The 26,065-nt window shown below is 38.2% G+C and overlaps 3 protein-coding genes across 3 annotated transcripts; all 3 read right to left on the bottom strand.

Moving 5' to 3' along the window:
* Nucleotides 1–133: 133 nt before the first annotated feature.
* On the bottom strand, nt 134–6,327 carry LOC114528401 (rho GTPase-activating protein 18-like). Its single transcript, XM_028550018.1, is given in 20 exon segments — nt 134–242; nt 339–588; nt 673–774; nt 935–1,009; nt 1,276–1,479; nt 1,676–1,758; nt 2,076–2,134; nt 2,251–2,351; nt 2,611–2,663; nt 2,839–2,863; nt 3,046–3,114; nt 3,116–3,138; nt 3,368–3,533; nt 3,642–3,695; nt 4,095–4,414; nt 4,644–4,881; nt 4,960–5,285; nt 5,415–5,480; nt 5,555–5,741; nt 6,287–6,327. Coding segments are annotated over 19 exon segments (2,442 nt in total). The 5' UTR covers nt 5,694–5,741; nt 6,287–6,327; the 3' UTR covers nt 134–153.
* A 4,452-nt stretch (nt 6,328–10,779) lies between these two features.
* LOC114528404 (kynureninase-like) lies at nt 10,780–14,433 on the bottom strand. Its single transcript, XM_028550022.1, has 3 exons — nt 13,995–14,433; nt 11,352–11,472; nt 10,780–11,061 (listed from the first exon to the last, which is right to left on the bottom strand). The coding sequence occupies exons 1-3, from the start codon at nt 14,152–14,154 to the stop codon at nt 10,947–10,949; spliced, it is 396 nt and encodes a 131-aa protein (XP_028405823.1). The 5' UTR covers nt 14,155–14,433; the 3' UTR covers nt 10,780–10,946.
* A 312-nt stretch (nt 14,434–14,745) lies between these two features.
* Nucleotides 14,746–20,361, bottom strand: LOC114528455 (NEDD4-binding protein 1-like). Its single transcript, XM_028550093.1, has 3 exons — nt 19,858–20,361; nt 18,042–19,045; nt 14,746–16,156 (listed from the first exon to the last, which is right to left on the bottom strand). Exons 1-3 carry the CDS (start codon nt 20,008–20,010, stop codon nt 15,484–15,486), a joined length of 1,830 nt encoding a protein of 609 aa, XP_028405894.1. The 5' UTR covers nt 20,011–20,361; the 3' UTR covers nt 14,746–15,483.
* Between the last annotated feature and the right edge of the window lie 5,704 nt (nt 20,362–26,065).

The raw sequence follows: 26,065 nt of genomic DNA, 5'->3' as shown, positions 1-26,065 counted from the left end.
TTTATTACAAAACTATTTCAATACCTGCACACTATATTACAGATTGTTAAAATAAATATTCAAATCCTTGCTTGCAAGATTTGCTCAGCATCGTCAGTGTATATCGCCTGGTGTTTACTAAATCATATTTCGAAACACTGCCTACCTATTGTGTCAGTTCTTTATCTTCACCACCCACTCTGCATGAGGATTAAGCCTGGACAGTTGCAACAAATTTGTTTCCATATCTAAGCATCTTTCACCTGGAAAAACCAAGCAGGGAATTGTCATTTTTTAGTTTACGTTTCCACCATTATATCTCACGATTGAAATCTGTCAGACCAACACATTCTACCCACCTATATTGCCACCAACTTCAAAGAGAAAATGATCATCTCCACAGGAGCATTTATTTGCTTTATGCTGCGAGTGGCCTTGCTGAGAAGAAGCAAGTGCGTTCTGCAATTTTGCTTCCTTGTACTTCGGCGAGGCTTTACAGAACTTCTCAACAACATCTCTTGCCTTTGTGTTCTTGCTCAGCTGAAGAGCCATTGCAACTTTTTTCAAAGATGGCGCCTTCACCCGAATGATGTGGTTCTCGAACTCGTGCTGTGAAGAAATGAAATGTGTGTCGAAAAAAATTGTGAAGAAGTTTTGAAGTATAACGTGGCCATTATTAGCAGTTATAGTTACCTCGATCCGATCAAGATCTTCCAGCGATAAAGATTTCTTGATTGGATTCACAGCGTTTATCGCAGGATCAGAAGCACCTCTCTTAGCCTTACGCTTCTTTCCCTAAAGAATAAAAACCATTATAATCAGCCTGTGGTTCTCCTGTCTTATCCCTGTTCTTTTGGGTATCTACTTCAGAATGTGTAAGTGAGTCTTATCTGTCATCCTCGGAGCTAACGAGGTAAAAATGAATTGTTCTTTTCATTGCCTCATTTCCAAATACCTTTCCTTCTTTTGCTTTTCCACTTTGCTCGACTTCGTACAAAAAGCGCACTTGCCTGACCATAAAAGAAGGCACCTGATAGAGATTGGGAATGAAATAAATCAATGGAAGTCGCTAAATAAAATACAGTGTATCCAGTATACCTAACCAGTGTGTCTACAAACTTGAAACATATTTTTAACCTTCCTCCTGGAGGATTTCAAGCTATATGAAGACCTTCCTCAAATGATATATATACCTTCAAGTTGTGTGATAAATTCTCTGATATCTGTGATATCTCCTGATATGTTATTTCTCATGTATTTGCACACGTGTGTAAGACGTTGTAATGATTCACTTACCGTCCAAAGTATTGCGTGGTATTTGATCAACATTCTCACAATATTGATGGTTCCTTTGGCCATTTCGACTTCCCTCAGCGTCGCTCCTGATTTGTTGCCGGTGCTGAGGAACAGATTTGGAGCCATGATCATGGCGACGTTGTTCAAATCCATCTTATTCTCTTTTTGTTTCGAGATGATACGACAAAGAAACAACAACAGAAGCTGAAAAATAAAAAATCGAGTTTCTTAACGAGGATTTAACCCATGCCCGGCTCACATGAATACAGGAATTGCCAAACCTCACTCTTTTCATGGGAATCTCTCTATTAGATCACATAGATACCTCATTCTATTCATGCATTGTTGTTTTTAAACGGTTTGGGAATGGCGACATTTGATGATGGCTATAAAGATCTACCTGTAATGTGTCCCGATGAGCGACAGGAAGAAGAAGAACTAAAAGGTTTAATGCTTGCAGCTGTTGAACCCTGTCTTGAATTTCTGTTAAAAGAAAACAAACGTTGCAAAAACTGTAATCAGTTTTTTTACATGCTCTGAAGAAAGATGAAAGAATATTGCCTAAAATTTTATCCAATTTATGGCACCGTCAAATGAAGAAACTTCTTTAGTAGCTATTTTTTGGAAAGTTCTGTTCATGGTTAACGACGATCTTTGGGGTCAAACTTTCAAGCCAAAAAGATTTATTTTGTGAAGTTTTGAAGCAAACGGTGATGCAAAAATGCCATGACCAAAAACATATACAGGTTTAGCGTTGACTGAATTTTGAAAGAACCTGTAGGGAGAGAATAATCACCCACCTTCGACCGAAGCAAAGGTTGGTTGGTATTCATAAGTGAGAAGAGGAAACGGGAGCTCCCTGAGAATAAAAAAAAATCGATTTGATGGAACTTGGCGTACAAAGAAGATCATTAACTTCACCCGGAAACTTTCACTGTACGACAGATATCGTCTTCATATTGCCTTGATTTTTACCTTAAAAATTGTTTTAGTAAGGCTGCTACATCGTGGGTTTTTCGACCAGTCCAAGAGAAGAGACATTCTTGGTATTTCTCTTCAATCTCCTCCCGCATAGCCTGAAATGATAGCATTCAAAACATGGATAACGAAATATGGTGTACATGAACTGTTTAGGATTCCAACAAGATATATTTGGGTACATTCAGTGAGATTTTCTTATATCTCATGTAAAAAAGTTCACATCTCCTCTCTGACCTGCTTCACGCGAGACAAGAAGCCTGAATACTCGAAAGAAACTGTCCAGTTTAAGACCATCTGAGAAACTGTTTATAGCTTCTTGTTTCTTTCGTTACTTCACAAAAAAATAAAACTTACTCGAATCCTCGCAGCCGACCCAGGGACGCGCAGAATACCTTCTTCATTAATACCTGTAAGGAATACAAGAAAATCATTTTAGACATATTGTAGCTGGTAAAGACTTGACTGTATACATGGCATTTCATTCAAGCTTTTCTATTTACTGAGGTAATATTGGACCCTTATTTGAAGTCAAATTATGTAGGACGGCAAAGTAAGATCATGCAATGTGGTAAAAGAACATACCGTTGTTTTCGAGAAAAGCAATCATCTGGGGGAGAAAAATAGGAATGTTAACAGAACCGCAAATGAGGTTGATGGATTTATTTGGGCCTTGCAAAGCAAATGCAAAGTCTTCGCAGGCTGCAAAGCTCTGTGGCAATGCAAACATTGTGCAAAATCATGCCTAATCTGCGACCATCACATCTGAAAAGTACCAAATACTCATCTTACCTCCTCAAGGATCACAGGAGTGTTAAATTTAGAATTTTCACCACGATCTCTCTGGCACGGATGCAGTAAAAGGAACGCCAAAGACACCATTTTCTGCACGAGAAAACAACATAAGTCAATTCTCGTTTTTCACGTTCAACCTTTCTACTAGACTGATTGAGTCATGACTGTTGCTACCAATACTAGTCTAGTCTAGTACTGTACTTACTGCTTTGCAATGTTTTATTCAGTGTTTATCTTTCAATTCCTTCTTCAATGTCAGTTGATCATTGCAGTACTGCTAGTCTGACTGAGTACAAAATTCAGTCAAAATCAGGTTTACCTTTTGTTTTCCTTTTGTTAGGTTTTCTACGGTGAAAAACGAGATTATTTTGTTCAAATAAAGCTGTCAGTTCGATGAGGGCTAGCGAACGAACTTTCTCCATGTCTTTTGCGGATAGATCGTCAACGCGAGTCACACCATATTCATCTCGGGACAGAGTGAAGTTCTATAGAATAAAAAGATGAACTAACTGCCTGTTTTCGTATAGACAAAGAACAAACACATAACAAAAGTTAAAAACACACTCTTGCGACGCCTAGTGTTGCATACTTACTGGTAGATTTGGAAATTTAGGTCGATTGCCTTGGTTACTATTCTTCTGAGTATCCTATGAATTTAAGAATATTTCGTGTGTGGAAATCGAATCTACATTCGGCTAGGGAAGGTGGGGGACGGAAGGGTGGAAGATAGGGGGATGGAAGGGGGGGATGGAAGGGGGGGATGGAAGGTGGGGGATGGAAGGTGGGGGGTGGAAGGTAGGGGGATGGAAGGTAGGGAGATGGAAGGTGAGGGGATGGAAGGTAGGGAGATGGAAGGTGGGGGGAGAGAAAGGTGGAGGGAGGAAAGGTGGAGGTCGTGAAGGTGGGGTGAGGAAAGGTGGGGGAGCGATAGTTGGTGAACTCAACTACTCTCGGCTAGATCAGAGATAATATAATTTCCACTCCACTAAAACTCAAGTTCCTTAGTCTTAGTCTTTCTATCCTTAGAAATAAGCTGTTAGACTTACGACGGTCGGCTTTTCGTTCGGCGTGGCGACCTCCTTAAACATATCCTCCGGAAGATCATTCAGTTCCGGTCGTGGGGCTAACTCCTGGTCAGGCGTTGAAGCAGCACTGCTTGATTTCGGCGGCTTGTTCGGCGAGGCTGATGAACGACCTTTTCTTGATGAGAGCTGCCAGTTGTTGCTCAGAGACAATCCTCTCAGTTGATTTGTATCTACAGATGCTTCCGAGGGCGACGGACTGTTTTTGTTTACTGCGGTGATGTAGAACAACGAGCCACCGAGTTTCCTCCGGTCGTCGCCGGGAGAGCCGCCCGGTGATTGGCCTATAAAGTGGTCACGGTTTAGAACAAGATCGATGATTGGTCCAAAATGCTTACAGTTTGAGTTATTTGCCAAGAATACAGTTGGCAACGAGATCAATGATTTTCAAATGTTTATAAAACGAGTTTGGCCGTGATTGGCCTGAAATGCTTTTAACGCTTGCTTGAAACGAAATCAGGGATTGGTCAAAAATACTTGTTATATATGAAACGAGACCGGTGATTGGCTTACTTTGCCCGGCCTTTGCGGTGTCTGTGTGCAATCCTTTTCCCGTCAATTGCGCGGCAAAATCCGCCGTCTGCCGCCGCATCTTCGGGCTAGGATTCCCGGGGGTCAATATCACCGGTCGGCTTACAGGCTGAGTTGGAACATTTCCCCCTGTTGTGACAACTTTGACTGGACTGACAACCTTTACGTCGTTCAGGTGGTCCTGAGAATGCGAACCAGTCATGCCTGGATATTTCACAACCTTTGAATGCGAAAAAAGTAGTTTAATTTAACCTGGATAAAAGCAGTTACACACGTGAAGACACATATCACCCTGTACCTGTGATCTAGCGAGGGGTACCCCCTCGCTGTACGAATGTCTGCTACGGAACAATGGTGACGTCTTCTTGTTACTAGTCTCGCCAACGGTTTGCGCGGGAAACAACGAACGCACGTCCACTCGCTGTTTGGAGTTGTTGTTTTGAAAGCTTGCTTCTGGGATCGTCAACCGTTGTGGTCCTTGCGAGGTCTCTTGCAAACTTAGCCTCTCTTTCACCTTGGCGTTGAGCTTGTTCACGCGCCTTTTGACCGCTTCAGCTTGCTTTTTCGTAAGGGACGATGTAATATTACCCAAGTTAAGATCCTCGGTAGTTATTTCTTTGCTATCTGAAATATAAATATTTTACAATTTCAGGACTTCCACGCAGTCTGAGGATTATGCCGAAGGCTTCTTTTCAATCTGCCGCACTCGCTATATAGATGTTGTTTTACAATCGCAACGATGAATTCACTCACTCCTGTAGTTTTTCACGATCGAATCAAATCCCGCTTCCTCTAACCATTGAACATCGTGCTCCAGTTCTGTAAAACAGAGATCATTGCTGATATAAACTATAAAGCGCCATGTTTTTAACGGACGTCTGAAATCAAGTTACCATTCAAATGATCGTCTTCCTCATCGTTAGGTTCTTCAACTCTTGGTTCAATTGACTCGTATTCTTTCCAAAACATATCAAGGTCTAAGTGCCTTATCCGCTGCGCTTGGCCATCGCCTCGTTTCACTGGTTTAGCCATGATGAAATCGTCGTATCTTTCGAGTAATTTTAGGACGATTTTCTGCGACTAGAATCCAGAAAAGAAACAATGTTGAAAATTGGGATTGTTTGAAATTGGTTGCATTTGCAATTCTGGGATAACGAAAGTTGATACAGAATGGGGTAGAAAGATTGCTGTTTGCCATCAGCAAATATGAAAACATACAGTGTATCATGGGAAGGGATTATGGGGAGAGGGGTCATTAAAGTGGGTGGGAAGAGTGGAGGTTTTTAAGGAGAAAAAGTAACTAGGAGTAACTACAGGCTATTGAGGAGGAAGGAGTGACTGGAGGAAGAGGGTATTATGGGGGGCGAGTTAATTACAGTGAAAAGGACAGGACATGCATGCCAGTTTATAGAAAACAAACTTTCGGTTTCCATGCCTTACTTTAGTATTTCTTCTTATGGGAGACATGGATCATGGAGCAAATGGTTAATTCTAATGCAATCCTATGCCAAGTGCAATAAATGTAAAAACTAAATCTATATTGTATCTTCAAATAATCAAGCGAGTGCTGGTTAAACGGAATAAGCCCACTAAGATATGCTGGATTAAGGCATATTGTAGCCTACCTGTTTACAGGAGTTCACAGGTATTGTTATGCTCCACAAAACAGCTGGTTTCAAGGAATTTAATATGTTAGTAATTAGAGCAGTCAATTTAACTGAGAACATTCATTAAAGATAGATAGCAAAAGCATTCACGCTTTTTAATTTATTTCGGTTTAACAAACACATGATGGTAAAATATGAAAGTTTGTACACAAATTTCATTTCAAAATTATGTCAACAGCAGGGGAACGATCTCATTATATCGTACATTATAAATATCACACCGAAGTGAAGAAATATAAACATTAAACGACACATCATATGGCATTGCTTCGTTCCATGGGAACTGTGTCGATAGTGCAGACCTGTTCCCATCAAAACCACTTATCGGAAACGTTAGGCCAGAAAATAAACACACAATTATTACGTCTTATATCTTCAAAGTGTGTTGTCACAAAGATGGCACAGTATGTTAAACATTTCACGGTAGAATGGCTCGCAAATATGAACCGCTTTTGCCTATACCAGGCCCAAAACCAACACAGAAACATCGAGAACCATTAAAAACCAACAGCCGTTAGTGTCGCAATTGATCTTTAATGTCACAAAATTGATACATGTTAGTAAATTCACACATACTCACGTTGAATTATTGCTTTATTTTAATTTAAAATCCATTCGATTCGCCCATAACAATGACTCAGAATATCCACCGATTAAACTTGAATATTTCAATTTATATTAGCCGACCAGAAGGAATTACGATCCATAGTTGATCCACCTTCTTCTTAAACGTGAAATGAACAAGCCCTAAACAAAGTTCAAGGTTTTATAGCCGGTATTTAGCGTATAGTAGATGAATAGTGTACATTCAATGTTCCTACGACGTTCCACGAGAAAAAATACCAGTAAAAAAAATCGACGTCGAGTAGTTCCAAATACATTCCCTAGATGCTTCCGCTTAGGACGACATTTTTTATTCAAAAAAAAATACAAAGCAATGTTCACTTAATTATACAAAGAAAAATCTCTTGCTAAACAGTGAGGATGATTTGAAAATATCTTTAAAATTTAAAATACATATTGTATAATATATACTGTTTATGATGATTGACATTATTAATTTATCATCCTTCAACCTTAAATATAATGAAGATTAAATATCACAAAGTGGAAACACGCTGTCGATGACCTCCACGGTTTTGTGACCTTTTCCGACAGGAAACGGGCGCGCGCGCAAAAATGGTCGTAAATACGTCAATACTTTAGTATCTTCCCCTACGACAAGAATTCTAGAAAACCTTTTATCTATTCAAGAAAAGGTAACATCTTCCTCGGATACCATCTTGAAGAAACGGTATATAAACTGTCTAGAAATCTTACATGAAAATGAAGAAATCTTATCTAACCTAAGCGCCTTCGAGTGGAGAATTAATATAAAGGAAACTGATATTGGTGAGAAAAATTTAGCATCCTCATGCAAAGCGCGTAGTAGGAAAAAAAATGAGAAATGGGGGTTGTTGAAAAGAAAATCAAATTAAAATTAATGTAGTTAATATGATTTTTATCCACGCATTACAAATAATGTATAATTATAATCATAATGTCCTGTCTAATTCAGTACGCCCTACTAAATAATGCTTACAGTAGTTTAATTGGAACCAAAAACAGTTTGAATAAATACGTTTAGAACTGATGAGAGATTTCTGTTAACAAATAAACGCCTACCGTGGGCTAAATGAACCAGTGCCGGCTTATAGTCGGGAATAATACTTACCAGTTACAACGTCGTTTTAGAGTGTAAAAAACAACAACGAGAAGCCTGATTGTAAAGCATGTAAGAAGTAATGTATAATGTTGCTGAAAAATATATTATTGTCATCATCACTTTCATTAACGAATTTCTTTGAAGTATACAATACTATAACTCTCCTTGAGATGCTTGTAAAATCTGCGGACATCCATGAAAGAGTTGTAAATAGGAACAGCGGCAACCCTGAGTACGTTTGGGTGTCGATTGTCCACCTATTTCGGGAAGATTGCGAAAAATTCAAAGACGAAACTTGGTGTTGGTTGATTAGTTCGGCTAGCAGTTTCAAACTTTTAATCAGCTTGTTAAGTAAAAAGATAATCCGAAATTGTATTGAAAAGCGATCTAAACTAATGTGTTTTATACGGGATACGATACTAGATGGCTCGAACAGATCCTCCAAGAGTTCAAGGAATGAAAACGATTACTTCTTAATCAATCTAGTAAGGAACCTAACTTTACTCATGCTGGACGCCGGGCTCTATCAGTTCTAACTGTTCCTCCTAAAGATCTAGTAAGGTTATCTCTGCCTCTGGTTTTTCCTACAAGAAAACCTAAAGAAATATAGGGATACTTACAACGACACCACGCTTTTGAAGTTCTGCAAAAAACTCACTGCAATTGATGGGAAACAGCAGCGATAATTGTGCTCCTCGTTCTGCGGGATTGCTTGGTGTAATAACTTTAATACGAGACTCTTCGATGATGGCGTTTTCGCTATCTTGCTCAGTTATGCTATGAACTAAATACTCCAAGTAACCTACAACAAATCAAATTTAGGATATTCAATCGAAACAAAAAATAATGAAAAATCAAAACTTATCAAACATACCTGTTAGCAAGAGAGATTTTCTTCTCAAATCACTCATTGTGGCTTCTGTATGAATCTTGAAAGAGTAGTGAAAGGATATTCATTTAAGTGAATCATGCTAAATTTAAAAAAGGCAGGCAGTTTCACATCTAGAAGCTGTGCGGTTGAAACGTATAGCAATAGATGTTGTTAGGAAGGTTTACCTTCAACGACGACAACAAGGCCACCGTTGTGAAAACAGGCGGATTGGAGATTTTAAATCCTTCTGCCCCAGGAAGAGGAATGAATTCTGAAAGATAAGATGATTACAATGACTTCGCCCCGGTTCATCTTTGGCTTCGAGCAGACCCCTACGCCTGGAAAAGCAGAGGAGATCGCAGGGAATATACAGCCTAATTTGGAGGGACTCACCGTGGTTCATTTTAAACCTTGTTGATTTATCATGCCCCCACCAACCAGCAAATCTAAGGAAAATTGTTTTACATCAGTGCAGAACAAAAGTTAATGTTGCACTTGAGAGGAAGCAATCTTCTAAGATCAGTATCCTTACCTGTGTAACTCAAAGTTTTCTCCGTGTTTTTCATGGACAAAGAATCCCGCTATTGCTCCGGGACCAGCGTTCAAATACTAAGAAATATAAAACGACGAGGAATGAAAAATACACCCCACAAAAAATTTTTAAATTTCATGCAAACTATACCTTGTACGAGCACCAGCAGGCAAAATCAACCTCCCAGTCGTGTAGAAATAGTTCAACATTTCCAGCGGCATGCGCCAAATCAAATCCAACGATGCAACCCTATCGAAAAAATAACAAATTCGAAAAAATTGTTCCAGAAGTTGTGCATACGGAGCTGAACGTCTGGAACGTGTGAAACGACAGATTTGCCCACAAATCTTGGATATTTAAAGGTATGATTTTTAGACAGTATTGATTCCGACAAGAAGAAATACTTGTATAGAAGTAGAATCTACCTTTTTATGACCAGCCTCTGCAATGGATTTCATATCAAAAAGTTGTCCAGTGTAGTATTGGACGCCTAAAAAAAGCCGAGACAATGAATCATCACTCAGGTTTTCCCGGCAAACGAAAGCCATAAAGAGAAACTCTTCAACTCAGGAATGCGGTTAAGCTGAACAAAACGGCAGAAACTAACTTCAATTAATCTTTGCTATATACCTGCAAACATTATCAGTGCTATCGAATCTCCTTGCTCGTCGATAATTTTCAGAATATCCTCCGTTCGTAGACAAGATTCGTCCTAAAGAGCAGATTCTGAATTTCAAATCAACAAGATTTACTGTGCTGCATAGTTGCAATGCACCCCGTAATGAACAACTTTGAGGACATACCTCGCGTGGTAGAGCTTCAATCAAGGACACAGCGGGGTCGTAGCCGTGAAATTTTATTTGCGATTCAACTGCATACTGCATCAATGAAAAAAGAAATATAAAATTCTCATCAAGATGAAAGAGTCAAAGGAGGATCGATTGGTGCACTTCCTAGAAACCAAATGCGAACAGGATAGTCTTAGAGAAATCAGTTTCATTGGGCCTTGGATTCGATCAATTTTTGTTCTTGCAATTTGGACCAGATTTGTGCCAACAGCAAAAATAATCAACAAAGCGACCTTACGTACATAATCAGAGGGAAAGCTTCTCGCTTCAATTAATATCTTGTGCTTCTCTGGAGTTGGTCGGTAAAATGGAACCTAAAAAGATAGACAGGGCATTTATCTGGTTGCACCTTTAGTGCCACGATGAATTCATAAACAAAGCCTAATTTGATATATTACCCACCATTAAAAGATGAAGATTAACAGTGAGTGTGTTCATAATCACGACTTCAGACTCTTTTGCACCTAGCAGTAAAAACATGGTTTCATTTTCCGTCTTATTTCCGTATTTGACTTAGTCTACTGAGCCCTATACCATCTATCTTATCAGACATTGAAAAAGCATGAATTTGCTTCTAAATTTGTCGAATTTGAAGCGTCTGTTTAATTTTCTTCTGGTACTTCAGAACCCTATGATTTGAATGATATTGTGTGAAAAGAAACTCAGATAATGTAGAAACGTAGATATTGACCAACTATTTCGGCGCTTAACCCGTTCACATTTTCATCGATTGTCAACCAGGGCAGATCTTTAACGTGAGCATGTCCATAAACACCTCTATAAGAAAGATTTGGCTTGTGATTTAGAGAGATGATGATGATTGTTAACTAAGCATAAAGACAGCGGTGAAGATGACGACGTGAGGATAGATATGATCATAGATAAGATATGATGATGATTGTAATGATAACAATATTGATTATGATGATATTCTTGATAATGATGACGATCTTGATGATTGTATAATGATGACAATATTGATGACACTATTGATGATGATGATGATGATGATGATGATGATGATGATGATGATGATGATGATGATGATGATGATGATGATCACGTACTGCGTTGCCCACTTTTCTAATTCATTATCGATGTATTCCTTGGTAGTCTTGGGTTGCAGTCCCAATGAATGTCCACACAAATACACGCATGTTTCATCTGCTTCGACTACCGTCAAATCAACTAAAGGTAAAGATTACAGATTTATTCGAAGCTACTAAACCGCCGACAGCAGTTTATACTCAACCGCCAGTAGTTTTACTCAACGGCGGTTGACAGCAAACCATAGTTTTCTGCAAATGGCTAATTTTACCTATCCGCCGCTATAGAGTAAATTTTCGAGTACTTGTGGTAACATATAATAATTTTTTTTACAATTCAACATCCATTTTACAAAGCCACAATCCGAATTTTTTTGGATACAAAGTTCACGCCGATAAACGCTGCCTTTAAAAAGCGCAGGTAGAGAATTTTTTCGCCGACTTTCGAAAAAACCCCGGTATTGTATTTATATTTTTAAAAACGCAAAGTAACAGTTATGGATAACATTGAAATAAATGGCTGATTTCGTTTAGAAAAGGTTTAATAATTTATTTCTAAAAATGCTAAAAATAAAAGTCCCAAATACGGTTATACGAGACTATAGTAAGTAACAAATTACTCAAATAATTAACTTTCGAAGCCTTTGGTACATTCTTGGAAGCCATTGCCTGAGTTGGCGCCAGCTGTCTGGTCGAACTGGCACTTGTCTTGATTTTTGAATCTTGCTGATAAAACACGTTGCTTTCAGCAGAAGAAACGAGAAATTTTGTCGCGAAGAATTATCCTCGAGAGCTTTGCTTTTTGAGGTGTGAAAACATAGCTGTTGGTGTAAGACATGGAACGTATAAAGACGGTCATTACATGTTTGTTTTGAATTACGAGATTCGCCTGAAATTTTGAATTTCAAAGGCAAGGCAAAGGTAAACCACGATTTAATTTTATTTATCTTCGTAGCTGTGTTATCAAAAACTAGTAACTTGGTTAAATTATACAGTTTTTCTCTACCTGTTTGTTTCTAAAAATTTGCGACAAAAACTTAACTTGTGCTCCTGGTTTTTGGAAAGACTTTATGCAGATGGCATCAATACGGGGTTGTATTTCATATAGCTTCGCAATGGAAGTTTAATGTATTTTTTAAGAAAAGTATTATTTTCATCACAAATTATTCAAATTTGTTTCAAATTTGAGCCGTTGAAGCAAGAATTCAGCAAGTTTTTAGGCTTTCGAACATGTTAAAAGCCATGACAGCCATGGGATTAGCTGACGTTTCAAATGATAAATGTCCTAACACAATCAGGACAGAAATATTAAGCCATTTACAACTGTATAAGTTTGTTTTCACCATCAATGATGTTGACAAGTCTAGTTTTTGACAAAACAAAGATGCATTGTTGTGCTTTAGTCAATTTTAAACAATTTGAGAACCAGGCCTGCGGTTGTACAATTTGTTTGTACAATTTGTTTGTACAAAGTTGCATGAGAGCTATTGAGAGGCTACTATGTCTGATTAAGTGCCCTGGAGGATTTTTTGCTATGTACCTGCAGTTGCACTCTTGGTGTGACTTGGTTGTGATTTGAATTTCCTGTGGTAATTATTAACCCATATGGGGGGAGAGTTATGGGCACTTAAGAATTCTTAAGAGTTGAAGAATCTAGATTGTCTTACATTAAATTGGAGCTTTCCCCACCTCTCGCGGAGCAGGCTAGCTGTTGGTTCATAGCTGAGGCATGCGCCAAAGAGGTGTTGAAGGTATCATATATTCCAAGTTTGTCACAATATTTTGAAACTTATTTGGATGAAATAAAATACTTAATATTTAAATAAAATATCTTATCTCCCATTTAAAAACTTTTCTTAGCATCCCCATGATGAAAACACAGGTAGAGCGGCCCTTATAGTATCTATCAACTCACTTCATACTAGTACCCTGAATACACTGAAACTTCCTTGGGAGTCACCTGGCTTCCCCTGTAGACTATGAAGTTGCCTAATACAGACAGCTGTTTAATTAACAATCTGAAGTTGTTTTACTTTACAGTTTACTAGATATAAGCAGAGTTTTTAGATTTCCTGAATATATCAATATATATGCCAATAACCATTGTTTTTTTGTTTAAAACGAATTTATTCAGCAAAATTTTGTTTAAAGCTTATTCATTCAGTAAATTGCCCACCCTGGGTACAAGGTACAATTCTGGTACATGCTTCGAATATTCCCGCACCTCTTATCCAAGTTCAGTGAGTGTAACACAGCACGTCTGGTATTAAAGTGGTACTCAACACGTCATTAGAATAACCTCAAATCTTATTTGTATTATTCAAAATATACTCCCTGGCATGCGAGTGTTTTGACCAAAACAACTTTACAAAACTGCTATTTTAACTTTCCCGTATTCATCAGCTATATTATGACCAAGTGCGATATAGCTTTCATTTTGTTCACCGTACACACCCCCAAACCTCCTCCACGTTTGAGCATACAAACGCCGCCGATAAACAACTTTACCACGGGCAAAATAAAACAAGATACAAATATCATATGCCGAAAACTCTATTCAAAAGTCTGATGGAGTTTGCTCAGTCATAATCTGACAGAATATGTTCAGTCATAAATAATTAGCATCTGATAAAAGAAATATAAATTATACCGCTGTAAACATACCCAATGGTAAGTCCGAGTTCTTTGGAATGTGATATTTACTTCTGAATTCTTTTAACGGATCTAAGTCGTCCAGATACTTAGCGAAATCTTCGTGGAGCACATCAAATCCGGACTTCTTGCTTATTTCCAACAATTCTGCCTTCGGCGTCGCTTCGAACATATTAATATATAGCTTTGTCGGACCATATGGTCAGACAATGACACAAAGTTTGTCTCGGCGCCGTTTGATGAATACGATCTGAATAACGAGAGCCCAGATGTGCCACTTGTGTTCGGATTCTTTCATCTGAAAGTGGTCGCGAATGTCGCATTACGACGCATGCGTAATGCCATCTTCCTAGCCAGACATTCTTGGCCAATATTCAGGCTGTACAAGGTGGCTGCCTCACCTACTGTTCAATGTTTTGAATGTGTTTCCGTAGAGAAACGTCGAGGCTTTGAGTTGAAGCACTGCAGTGACTGGACCAATTTAGTCCTCATTATTCCATGTGAATGTCACGTGTGGTAACGAAATTATGTGCATTAAATTTGTAATGAATTATGCTTATAATTTGAGAAATATTTGAGAAAGATACTTGTCCTGGTACAAAATTTTAACAAGGGCCAAGAGTCGTACCCCAATTCACAGAATTTTTAAACAAGGGCTGACCCTTCTTAGCCCTTCCACCAACAAACCCCTGTTTAGATATTATGAAGACTATTTTCAATAATGCCATCGTCAAAACACTACAGAAAGAACGCTTAAAAAGGCACACAGTGCATTATTTATTGCTAAAAATTATTGACCCCCATACACACAAATATCTCAGTCAAGAAAGCCTCAAAATTGTTTTCATCACCACAAACGACAGCTACCTGAAAATTTCAACTGGAACATTAAAATAGAATTTGGAAAAACTAGCTAATCACTAATTTGGCTTGTTTTATCGGCTTTCCTGACTGAATTTTTTCTCCTGGAGTATCTATTTACATAATTACATCCAAATTAATTTCTCATAGAGAGTACTAAATTTCATACGAAAAAACACCGTAAATTAATGGTCTGAAAACGATAACCCAATTTCATAACGTCCTTTTGAGGTAGTAAAAAAATCACAGAATTCGCGATATTTACAATCGTGTCCTAGATAACCTACGTCGTTATAATTACAAATTATTTACAATTAAGATGAGAAAATTGCAAACACTAGTAGTCAATTGTTTATGTGCTGCATGTTCCATTTCGTTCTTCACGAATGGACACACGGCCCGAATTTGTTCGAGTGAAAAAGGAAGCGAAAAAGTCCTGAGGTCAACGTGGCCAGTATAACTCGTCGTTAAAAGCAGTTCCTTTTTACCACTTCCTAAAGCCAGCGAGCAAATTGTATTTTTTTGCTGAGGACTGGATGGCCCCAATGCGGCTACTTTTTTGATGCGATCTCTCTCTTCCACCAGTATATTCGTCCACCACCCTTTTAGTCTAATTAAAGCGTAGATTACCACGTAAGCTCTAATGCATCATGTTCATTGATAGGATATAACTCGCTAGTTTATCAGCGTCTTTCTCGTTCGGATACTTTTTCATGACGCTTACGATGAGTTTTTCCTGGTTGGGGAATAGAGATTGCAGACTTTGATACATCTGTAGCCTGGGGTCCTCTCTCTCCGGGTGATGGTACTTACAACGTGTACCATAGGTGCACCTCCTGCCATAGGGGCACACCCTACGGTGGGTTTTGGTACCCTTGTGTAGAAACTCATCCAAGGTGGGTCCATGGCGCCCGAGTGGATCATCGGGAAGCATGAACATGTCGTTGACGAAGGAGTACATCAGCAGTCGTTGCTCGATCACCTCTTTCCATTTCGGATTCTCAGAAGCAAGATCTTTGAAATGATCGTTTGACACGATTATTCCGTCCGTGCTTTCCGCCAGTCTGATGATAAAGCGATCATCATAGCACACGATACGACGACCGTTGATTTTCCTCGATGGGGTGAACGTGATGAAGCCCTGGGATTCAAGCTGGTTGAGAATGTGCTGATCAGTGATCGGGTTGTCGACTTTGGGCGACTCCTTTCTCCAGCTTGGCACGAAAACGGTGATCTGATTGTGGCCTCTTTTACGAAACCAATCAACACACAAGGCAATGCCCCGGCAGGAAAAAATCTTGTTGTTGCCATGGCTGAAAGAGAGAAATAAATAAATTAGAAAGTGTCAAATGACATGGTGATGTACAAAACATCAAAATAATACGTGCATCATTATTATCAACTTGATTGGCAAAATAATTTCCCCTTTTATTTTCAGACGAAAAATACTTCCTAAAAAACTTCAAAATCTTCCCAAACCAACCCATCACATGCGGAAAATCGTGTCTACCGTCATTCATTTCGAAGGAAATATGTTTATATTTAAAAGGAAATAAAAGTCAGGACTTGTGTGAGGCCACGCTTCGGATTTAAAAAAGATATTGTTTATTCTTTCACTGCAACTGATTGTCACTGAAGCCTTTTTAGCGAGACAGGATATGCACCTAGTGTCTAAGCTTTGATTTTAAACTTTTATTCACGGTAATTTGGTGTAAGTTATCAGTTGCGTTTTATAAATATTTTGATGGCACACAGCCTGTGGTCATGAAATTATCCAGAAATTTGTAAGACCTCTGCGTTTCCTCCAGAGAGCTAACTCCCGGAGAGATGGCTTCAGTTTACTCGGAAAAAGGAACAGTATTCTAGTGCGTGCTTGTTCAGCACGTTTTTGATGTAAAAGAGAGCATAGTCTTTGAACATGTGCCAATGTTTGCGGTTCGAATTCAACTTCCTGTATAATCAAGATGCTTGACCTTGTGCAACCTCGGTTCAAATTTCCGCGTCAACCCGTTTTAGACTTCCTGTGTCATATTAAAGCCTCAAATTATATATAATACCCTGTTTGTATATGATGTCTTTCAACTGATGATATATTGCAAGCATGAAAAAGTGAAATGGGAAGTTTTAATTGCATTTGACCGATGAAATAAATGCTCCTATTTCACGCTGTATGATTCAACAGATTGTATGGAAAGGTCTTTAGATCAGATCTTCTTTGTCCATTAAATAATATATCAATGCCATGGTTGAGTAGTCCCTGGCCTTGCTTGTTCCCATATAAGGTTAAACACAGCATGCAAAAGTATTATTATCTTCAGTTTTTGAAGTAAACATTATTCCTTAAAAGATCACATAGCATAGCAACTAATTTAGACAGCCTAGGTTATGAGGAAAGCTGAAATGAAGAATGGAAAATGCACAATCTCTTGTAACTCTCAAGCTCCCATTTCCAAAGTAAACAGAAAAAAAAACATGACTATCTGTCACCATTTTAAATGTTTGATTTAAAAGCATTGACTTCTGGTATCAAGGTATTTCCTTGTTTGGGTTAACAATCAAATGTCACTTGCTATTAATATGAAACCGCCACAGCAGGTTTCAAATAAAATACTTCTTTGTATTCTATCCATTTTCATATAAAATGCTCTTTAAAACAACGTCCTTTAATGCATATTTTTTAAAATTTGCTTAGCCAATCTGACTGATTCCAGAAGATTTTAATCATGCAAAGAACTTGCCAATAAAAAGGCGAACTATTGTTAATTTCTTAAAGAACAGCAGCAGTCCAACTGGGGTCCCTGTGATGTGCTTTTTTGTGTTTCAAAAGGTTCAAAAATAGTAATGTTTTGGCTGCATTAGCTTTTTTACCAAAAAGATTATATCTGCCTGTTCAAGCTGTTAGACTCAAAGCACAGCTGCTACCGGCTTTTAAATGAAAATTCGTGTTTACAGGAAGCCCACAGTAGTTCCCTTTCAGATATTCCGCAAAGAGGTTTGTTTCAAGGAAACGCAAGACATTTTCGATTTCACTTGAAAATTTCTTTTGGTAAGATTCTTAACCAGGAGAGCACAATATTTAACTCTCCAGAATGAGATCTGGCATTGGAAGTTTGACATATACACTTGAACCTGTTTTTGGCCAAGTCACGTATGTAATGATGACTCATATATGAATCTGTCACATTTTTAAGGACTTACCTCATAGCAACGTTGCTCCCATCAATTACCACATGCCGCAAATCTGACTGTGGAAGTTGTTGATATTTTGACATCATTGCGTTGACCATCAAATCGACTTGTGGTGGAGCATCAGTATTCAATCCATAGTCACCTCCTTTCTTGATGTTGCCATATTCTGGGCATGTGTAGATATTGTTGTTACCTTGGGTGGTTTGAGATGTAGTCCTTGGTACAACACTGCGGGCTGTAACACCAGCGGAATTGATCTGGCTGGTTGCAGCTGTTGTTCTTGGAATCATTCCTCGCGAAACAACACCACCATTAAGCATGGGTAGCATGTTTATGTCTCTATTGTACCTGCTTGTAACACCATTACCAACATGTACAAAATCATGGTTCGGGTAGCCCTGAGCACTGCTTGTTGGTGGAGTTGGTCGACCCGAAGATCTTGGTGCCAGGCCTCTTGCAATAACAGCAGAGTCAGGCGCAAAACCTTGAGAATACATACTAGTTGTTGGTGGCATTCCACTACGACAAGCATCCGGCTGAACAATACTTCCCATTCTAGAAGAAACGTTTGACCAACGGTCATCACCTATCCTTGAATTTGCCCCAGAAATGCTTATGAGCTCGTTTAAAAACGTGTTTTTGTCAATTGTAGGCCCAAGTTTATCAAAAACTGCATCTATTTGCTTCTTGTCGTAACCAAGCTTTAAAGCAAAATCCTGAAGTGCTCGGTTTGGCTGAGACAAGGTTGTTTGAGGTCGCTGCTGTTGCATCTCTTTAGTGGAATGCCTGCTTATGAGGTCCTCAAGTTTCGATCCAGCAAGCATAGCCGGCATATCATCTGCCTTACTGCCAGTTATAACCGCAATTGTGTCTTGCGGAAATTGAATAACAACGCCATAATCCTTCTCCAGGTTGAAATGCTCCTTAGTTCGTGGTCCAAAGGTCTTGACCAAAGTTGGTGGAATTAGGACAGTTTTTGCATGCCCTGGATTTGTCAGTGCTTGAATATATTTCTGCAAATTAGAGCAACATAAATATTGAATACTACGGCAAACATTCAAAGTTTTATCACAAATTTGTTTATGGTAAACTTGTTCCAAAATAATTGCTTGTATTACGCGGGCAAAAATATGTAAGGTATGAACTTCCTGTGTCACTTCAAAGACCTTCAAATCGATTAATTGCCCACCACCGCGGCAACATTTACATCTGTGAGCCACAAATATAAGAATCAAACCTCATTTTTCACATATGCTGATACCTTGCAGTCGAAAAACGGTAGAATTACGATCAGCATTACAAATACGTAGTTCAATCTCTGAAATTTGATATTTAGTTTCCTACGCATTGAGCACACTTTGCATGATTATAAAATTTAAATTTGGCTCGCGGTCAACAAGAAACGTTTCGCAACTCAAATTGCCCAATAAAACACATAAATCTGCTTCTAAATCCTGTATTTCTGCTTAGAAATATAGCAACTACATCATTCGTTTGTCGATTATATGCCCCGTCATGTTTTAAAGGGCATAAATATATTTTGCCACCATTGCGGTTTTCAGTTTAGCAAAATAATCCAAAACCGATTGGATTTCTTCATGTATAAATCGTGACAAAACCTATGCTTGGACAGCATATTCGAAGCAAAACAGTCCAATGTTTTCGGTAATACAAAAAACCTTCATAACACAAAGGCTTTTGTGGTAGCGAATTATATTAAATATCTATTTCTCGCCATTGTTTTGCTTTGAATATGACACAGTACAGCGTTATATAACTTCTTACATCGACATCTTCGAGATCGAAACGAATGAAGTTCACATACCTTAGCCATTTCTCTTTGTGTTCCTATTAGTTCGACCCAGACATTATCACCTGTGCCATTGGCAAATATGATTTCAACGTTGTACAGTTCCTTAATGCGGTCGACGAATTTTTCGACGATATCGCGTTGTCTTTTCTCTATTACAAATTCCATTTCGGTAGCTTCTTTTCGTATTTCGTCGTATCTGTGTGTGATTATGTACTTCCTTGCTTAATATTCAACGATAATACGGACATTTGCCATCTCTCTACCTCCACAACACTCCGTGTGTCTTGACTTGACTGTTTGAAAACTATGATTGCGAAAAAGTTTTATAGATGACAACACTCAACAGGAAGTTCTCTGACGAGCTTTGCGTGGGGGGGAGGGACGGAAATGAAAAACCTGCCTGGAATCTGCAAACTTATGTATTTCTGCGCATCAACTACGTTCGTAGTGCGTAAAAATAATCGCTCTACATACACAGCAAAAATCAATCCTTCGTTTACTTATACTTCCCTGAAATTACCTCCACTCCATCCCTCCATTAGGACAGTTAATGCTGGTGATTCAATATACGCACGTCATCGAATTGCATCATATCTACATATTCATGTTATCTAACTAAAGTCCAAAGGCAAAGAAACTTTCTAGCTATTTTCATTTGAATATCAGGCTGGATTTTTCCAATTCTAAAAATATTTTTGCCGAGAAATCATGTCATTACCCGTTTTAAAATTCCTGGTAGCTTTTCCTTATCATAAAAACAACATTATCACTTTCGCTTATCGTTTTTAACGGAAAAATGATTTGCTACACAATGATACATATCACATGAAGCTAAACAACCTTTTTGAAGCTATTTCAATGGTGAATAAATTATTCATCTTGAATATACGTCATGCTTATATTGTGTACAGCTTTTTTTTAAAGTTTAATTAATAACGTAGGTAGGCACGTCACGATAGCCTAATTGACCCACACAGGCTCACACCTAAACTAGGACGCGTTCTAGCGAACTAACACGATTCGAAACGCTGGAAAAGTGAAAAACGCGCGGGGTTTTCGTGGTGTGCTGAACGTAATTATTCGTCACAGGCGAATAAACGATTCGGATTTTCTCAGAAGAAACTATAAAACCTTGTTGAATTATTCACTTTCATTTTGTTTTAAAACAAAAGCCATTATTTGCCTGGGATATTACGACCATATAGTTGTTCTTGGAAAACAAAAACTTGGGATGTTATACTTTCGTTTCATTTTACTGGGATGCTATAGGTTTTATAATTGAAAACACTGTTACCGTTTCAGTTTAATTATAAAGGGCGGCTTTTGCTAGTTATAAGACATAACATTTCAGAGATTTTGGCCTTTGGGGGAACTCCGTGATTTAAATTGAATAAATTTTGCTCTAATTCCGGATGGTTCAGTGGATTCTTCGGAACTAACCCTGTCTGATATTCATTTCGAAAATGTCCAGACAGTACAAGATATTTTTTTGAAGACAGCAGCACAAAATGTAAACTAAAAGTTTATTAAAGGCTATTAAATTAATGTTTGTAACTGATTGTAATTTAAACCACTAAAAACTCTTCATTTTTAAATATTTTTAATCCGCCTTAGATGGAATATATTTAAAAGTTTTTTTGTTTTGACTCGCCGACGACAAATATAATTTTCCTGTCCAACGATTCGCTGGATATAAGATCACAAATGATTGTTGTTTCAAAGCTATACTTCCGAGAATATTTTACCAAATGGTCATAGGACAGAATAACCACAACCTGACGAATCATGTGACTATACTCACTTGAGTAATTCACCATTAAAAATAGCACTTCCTGTCACTATATCTGTGTGCCTCGTGAACCGTTTAGTATACAGGGAATATTTCATCAGGGATAATTAGCGCCTTGTCACTCTGTCAGAAATGCCTGGTCATGAAGTAGTCATCTGAGGGTGACTCAGAGGTCCAATATCGATGTATGGTGGTACAGTGAATATCCCCTATAGGTTCTGACTAAATATAGCAATTCGCATTACGCTATTTCTATAAACGTGTACAATGATATATATTGTAATCAATTTCAGGCCTGTGTTTCAAACCTTTTCCTTTGGTATCGCTATTAAAAATCTTTCTGATTTGATCAACTAAAACTGGACAAAATAAAAGACGTTTGACCACGTAAGACCACGTCGTACGAGAACAATACGTGTGTTAAACAATCAGATCTAGAAAGACTAGAATCTAGATCTTATTATACAACGATTGGGAACGATGATTATGTCACATCGGTTCAATTCTCATGTTAAAAGCCCGCTAGTTGACCCGCAGGGTACATGTCGCGACGATAGTATACATCGTCTAGGATATTTCTGACTATAATAGCCTTAAAAAACGTGTCCATTTGCACACAATGACCGGTTCTTCGGTGTGAAAACACACGCAGATATCCCCCCATCAAAAAACGATAAATGTTGGCTTTTGTGAAGTAACTGTGTTATAAAATTCCGGAAACACATATTTAGGGTGACGAGATCAGGTAACACAACTCACTCATCATGCATATGCCCTCGTAACGGTTGTTGATTTAGAACTTTGTTTCGAACCTTTACTCTGCCAAATAATCGTACCCAACCCTTGTGAAGAATTCTGGTAATGCTGGAATGTATCTACAGTATATAGAATTGTCCACTGCAATCTGTAGGAATAGTGATTGTAAGCAATAGATTTTTAAGGCTAGCATCTCAGGCACAGATCCTGAATGTGAATTTATAAGATCTACTGTTAGAGAATCTTGACTTCCCTTTCAATCGTAAATGCGATAAACGCGATCTTTAACTGAAGCGGTAGTTTTATCTAAGAAGAGGTCATTAAAGGCTTAACGTAATACTAATTAATCCTGGATGGATTGACTTTGGTCAAACAAAAGCGATCGAGGAAGATTATCTGGAAATTGTTGCTTTGGTCACAAAAATAAAGCGCATGAATTTGGGCCGAGCGCCAAAGTTTTGATGATATAACTATATATGTACATCTCTTGTGCCATTAGAAGTATTTTTTTCTAGAATGGCTGCATGGCATTGCAGATGCTATCTTTTCCTTCAATCGTTAAAGTTTAATTTTACTCTACTTAGCTCTTTAAATCGATTAAACGACTTTGGGCAGATAGTTTCGAAAGTGACAGTTGGATCGTGGGCTTATAACTTTCCACGGCTTGCACATACAAGATATATAGATATATTCAAGTAAAGCGCTGTACTATATGTACACATACACAATCAAATGGCGCTGTATGCGAATTCATCGCAAACTCGTAATTCTGGTAAAACCTAAAAATAATATAGTTCCTCTTGAGCGCTCTTAAAAAGAGATGTCTTTCAGATGTGTTTTGTACATTCATGGGAGAGTTCGGTATAATTATATAAACATTAGTCATTGGTCACTTGCGAATGGTGTGAATTATAAAGGAAACACTTCACATGCATGAAGGTGGTGATGTTCAGGTGGCGCCATCCTCCGCAGTGTTTGTTTACTATAATCCCACACATGTTTAGCTAGGAGAACGAGGAACATAAAATTGTCAATGCATGCTGGCAATTGTTGGTATTTTTTTTGCATACAATACATCGCCTTGTGATTTATAGGCTCGGTCTTAGTTGATCCATGCGCTGTAGAAGGAACAAACCTGGAAAACATATAATTTCGATTACCAAGGTAACCGGTAATTATTTAGTCAAATCTTCCTTTTTCAACTCGGCATACCAAAGCTAACTTAAAGCATATTTGACTTTACTAGTGTTAAAAAGCGAGATATTTCTCTATATATATCTGCACAATTCAATGCCTTGAATGGAAATTTTACTTATTTCAACCAGACTGTTAATTCGCGTTGTCATGCAGTTGTTAAAATATTGCGATAGATAGATAGATCGGACTCTACGATTTCCCACGATACAAGTTTCCTTAAAAGCCCGAAGGCTGAGAGATAAATGACTAAACTGACACGAAATGAGATAATTGGGAAACTGACTGATGCTTCGCTTCGGCCTGCAGGGACATTTTCCTTTTCCTTAATTAAGTTCTATGTTTGTTCGGGTTTATGATAAAAAACATGCAAGCGCTAGATTTTTTGGCAGTCATCGTAGTTCGAAAGTTGATCATGCCAGCTTCCTTATTGCCATATGCAGTTGCTCGTATCGGCCAGAAATGATTATTAGGCAGATTGATCACGAGAGACAGAACTGTAGGATGAATTTGCTTGTCTGTCTATCGTCAGCATATCCATAATCATTCCTGGCTGGAAAATTTATCCCTGTCGGAAGCATTGGGCAAGGAATTAATATAACTATGACCAGTGTTATTTATACACAGCATTATATATGTATCATTATTATTCTGATATCGATTGCATCAGTATATAATATATATATATATCCGCACTTGTATAGTTCCTACTTCTGACTCAGTGAAATTTGAGCAAGTCTGCACACGATTATACACAATCATTCACTCGGTAAAAATGTGCCGGAGTGATTCGCGATTCATTGACCTAAACAGAACATGATGATTCCTACAGCATATACGTTAGCTAAAACAAATCGTGAAAACTGAACGTGGGTTTAGAGTTTAAGTGGGGTGTAATGTGCTTCATATGTTTGCAAGGAACTCTGGCGGATATAGTAAAAATGATGAAGTAGGCAGCACGTCTGGCTTTCAAGTTTTCAAAGGCGTTTTTTCTTGAGGTAATATAAAATCAGATGGGAAGTTAAAACGCGAACAGCCTTCATGGCTAGGCGGAAATAAGCTGATCAAACTCCGCGATAACTTGTTATCTAGCTTGAGGGAACTTATAGCAGCATTATTGAACTTCAAGGGTGGTAATGCAACTATTCTTTCTACACCTGTCCGGTCGCTTTGCCAATGTATACAAAGGAGTGGTGTTTCTCATAGCAAAATTTTTGGCGCTTCCTCAGCGCGAAGCCCACTTTTCATTATTGCGTTGTGTAATCTAAATGAAAGAGTAAGGTGTTGCTATAGCGAAGTTGTTTAACTTGATCAAGCAATGGCTAACTTTAGCTCGAACAAATTACTGCACAAAAAACCTCTTTGATCGTTCCCTACGGTGCGCGGGGGAGGAACTCTCCGCCCAGGCATTTGAAAGCTTTCCTGTGAACATAAACAAAATGCTGTTCACAATGTATGTGTTACATATACACAAATGTAATATATGCTATAGTAATGAATGTCCTTTTGTCGAGTTGAAAAATTAAATCTGATTTTTGCCAGCAATTCATGCAGCATCCTCATAACTTAAAGGTATCAGGCTTCGACTTACCTGGGCTACATGGACTGAACTGAGTTCTGGTTTCCTGGATATAGGAAACGACGAGCTATATTGAAGAATTACCGGCCTTTAATGAACCTCCTAAGAGTTTAGAGGACTCACAGTAAAGCCATAGGCTTAGGTTTTCTCTCGTAGTAAGATTGGATCAATAAGAGATGAGAACTGATAAAGCTATCTAGAATAAAGTTAGTTTAGTTTAGGTTTCCTCCTGTAGATTATAATACTGGATCAATAAGAGGTGATCCTTACTGGATCTCTAGGAAGAACAGTTTAGAACTGATAGAGCTATCCAGTATAAATAAAGTTAGTTTAGTTTAGGTTTCCTCCTGTAGTAACACTGGATCAATGAGAGATGACCCTTACTGGACCTCTAGGAAGAACAGTTTAGAGCTGATATCCAGTATAAATAAAGTTTGTTTACTATATTAGTCAGATATTTTCTCTCTGAACACAGTTATTGTATGCTCTGAATCAGTAGGGGATGAACTTCATATGAAATACCTCGATTTAGTTTCATTGTTCTCGAAATAGGGGATTTGGTGTGAACTAAATTTGGCATGCGAAAATGAGCCGATATTATTAGTAGATGGACGTCAGCAATATTAAATCATCTATGATTCAAAATCGATCTATAATGACACGGCGAAACGGTATTTCAAACTGAAAATCCCTTCTAAAAAACTCCCAAAGGGTGTGTCAAAACCGTTCTAATATTAAAAGAAAGTTCGAGAATTTGTCTATTTTTACAGGCTGATATAACAGCTTTCCAAGACGAAATATAAAAGCGAAGCTTCTGGACGCGTGATGCGTCGTTTTGATGACGCGGTCGTTGCTATGGTGACCCACTTACGCTTTGGATAAGCGTTATTCGTAATCAGCGG

The sequence above is a fragment of the Dendronephthya gigantea genome, unplaced genomic scaffold (genome assembly GCF_004324835.1).
Source record: "Dendronephthya gigantea isolate DGI-Jeju-01 unplaced genomic scaffold, DenGig_1.0 000050F, whole genome shotgun sequence".
Lineage (NCBI taxonomy): Eukaryota > Metazoa > Cnidaria > Anthozoa > Malacalcyonacea > Nephtheidae > Dendronephthya > Dendronephthya gigantea.
This window is presented reverse-complemented; position numbering and strand designations above follow the sequence as displayed.

Excerpts from the sequence above, each read along its gene's own strand:
- LOC114528404 (XM_028550022.1), bottom strand. The coding sequence starts at position 14,154 with ATGTTCGAAGCGACGCCGAAGGCAGAATTGTTGGAAATAAGCAAGAAG. Across the intron at positions 11,473-13,994 it reads GAACTCGGACTTACCATTGG|TTGATTTGACGGTAGTCGAA; the intron begins GTATGTTTACAG and ends CTTTACCTTTAG. Across the intron at positions 11,062-11,351 it reads TTAGAAAAGTGGGCAACGCA|AGGTGTTTATGGACATGCTC; the intron begins GTACGTGATCAT and ends TCTTTCTTATAG.
- LOC114528455 (XM_028550093.1), bottom strand. The coding sequence starts at position 20,010 with ATGGAATTTGTAATAGAGAAAAGACAACGCGATATCGTCGAAAAATTC. Across the intron at positions 19,046-19,857 it reads CACAAAGAGAAATGGCTAAG|AAATATATTCAAGCACTGAC; the intron begins GTATGTGAACTT and ends TCTAATTTGCAG. Across the intron at positions 16,157-18,041 it reads GGGAGCAACGTTGCTATGAG|CCATGGCAACAACAAGATTT; the intron begins GTAAGTCCTTAA and ends TCTCTCTTTCAG.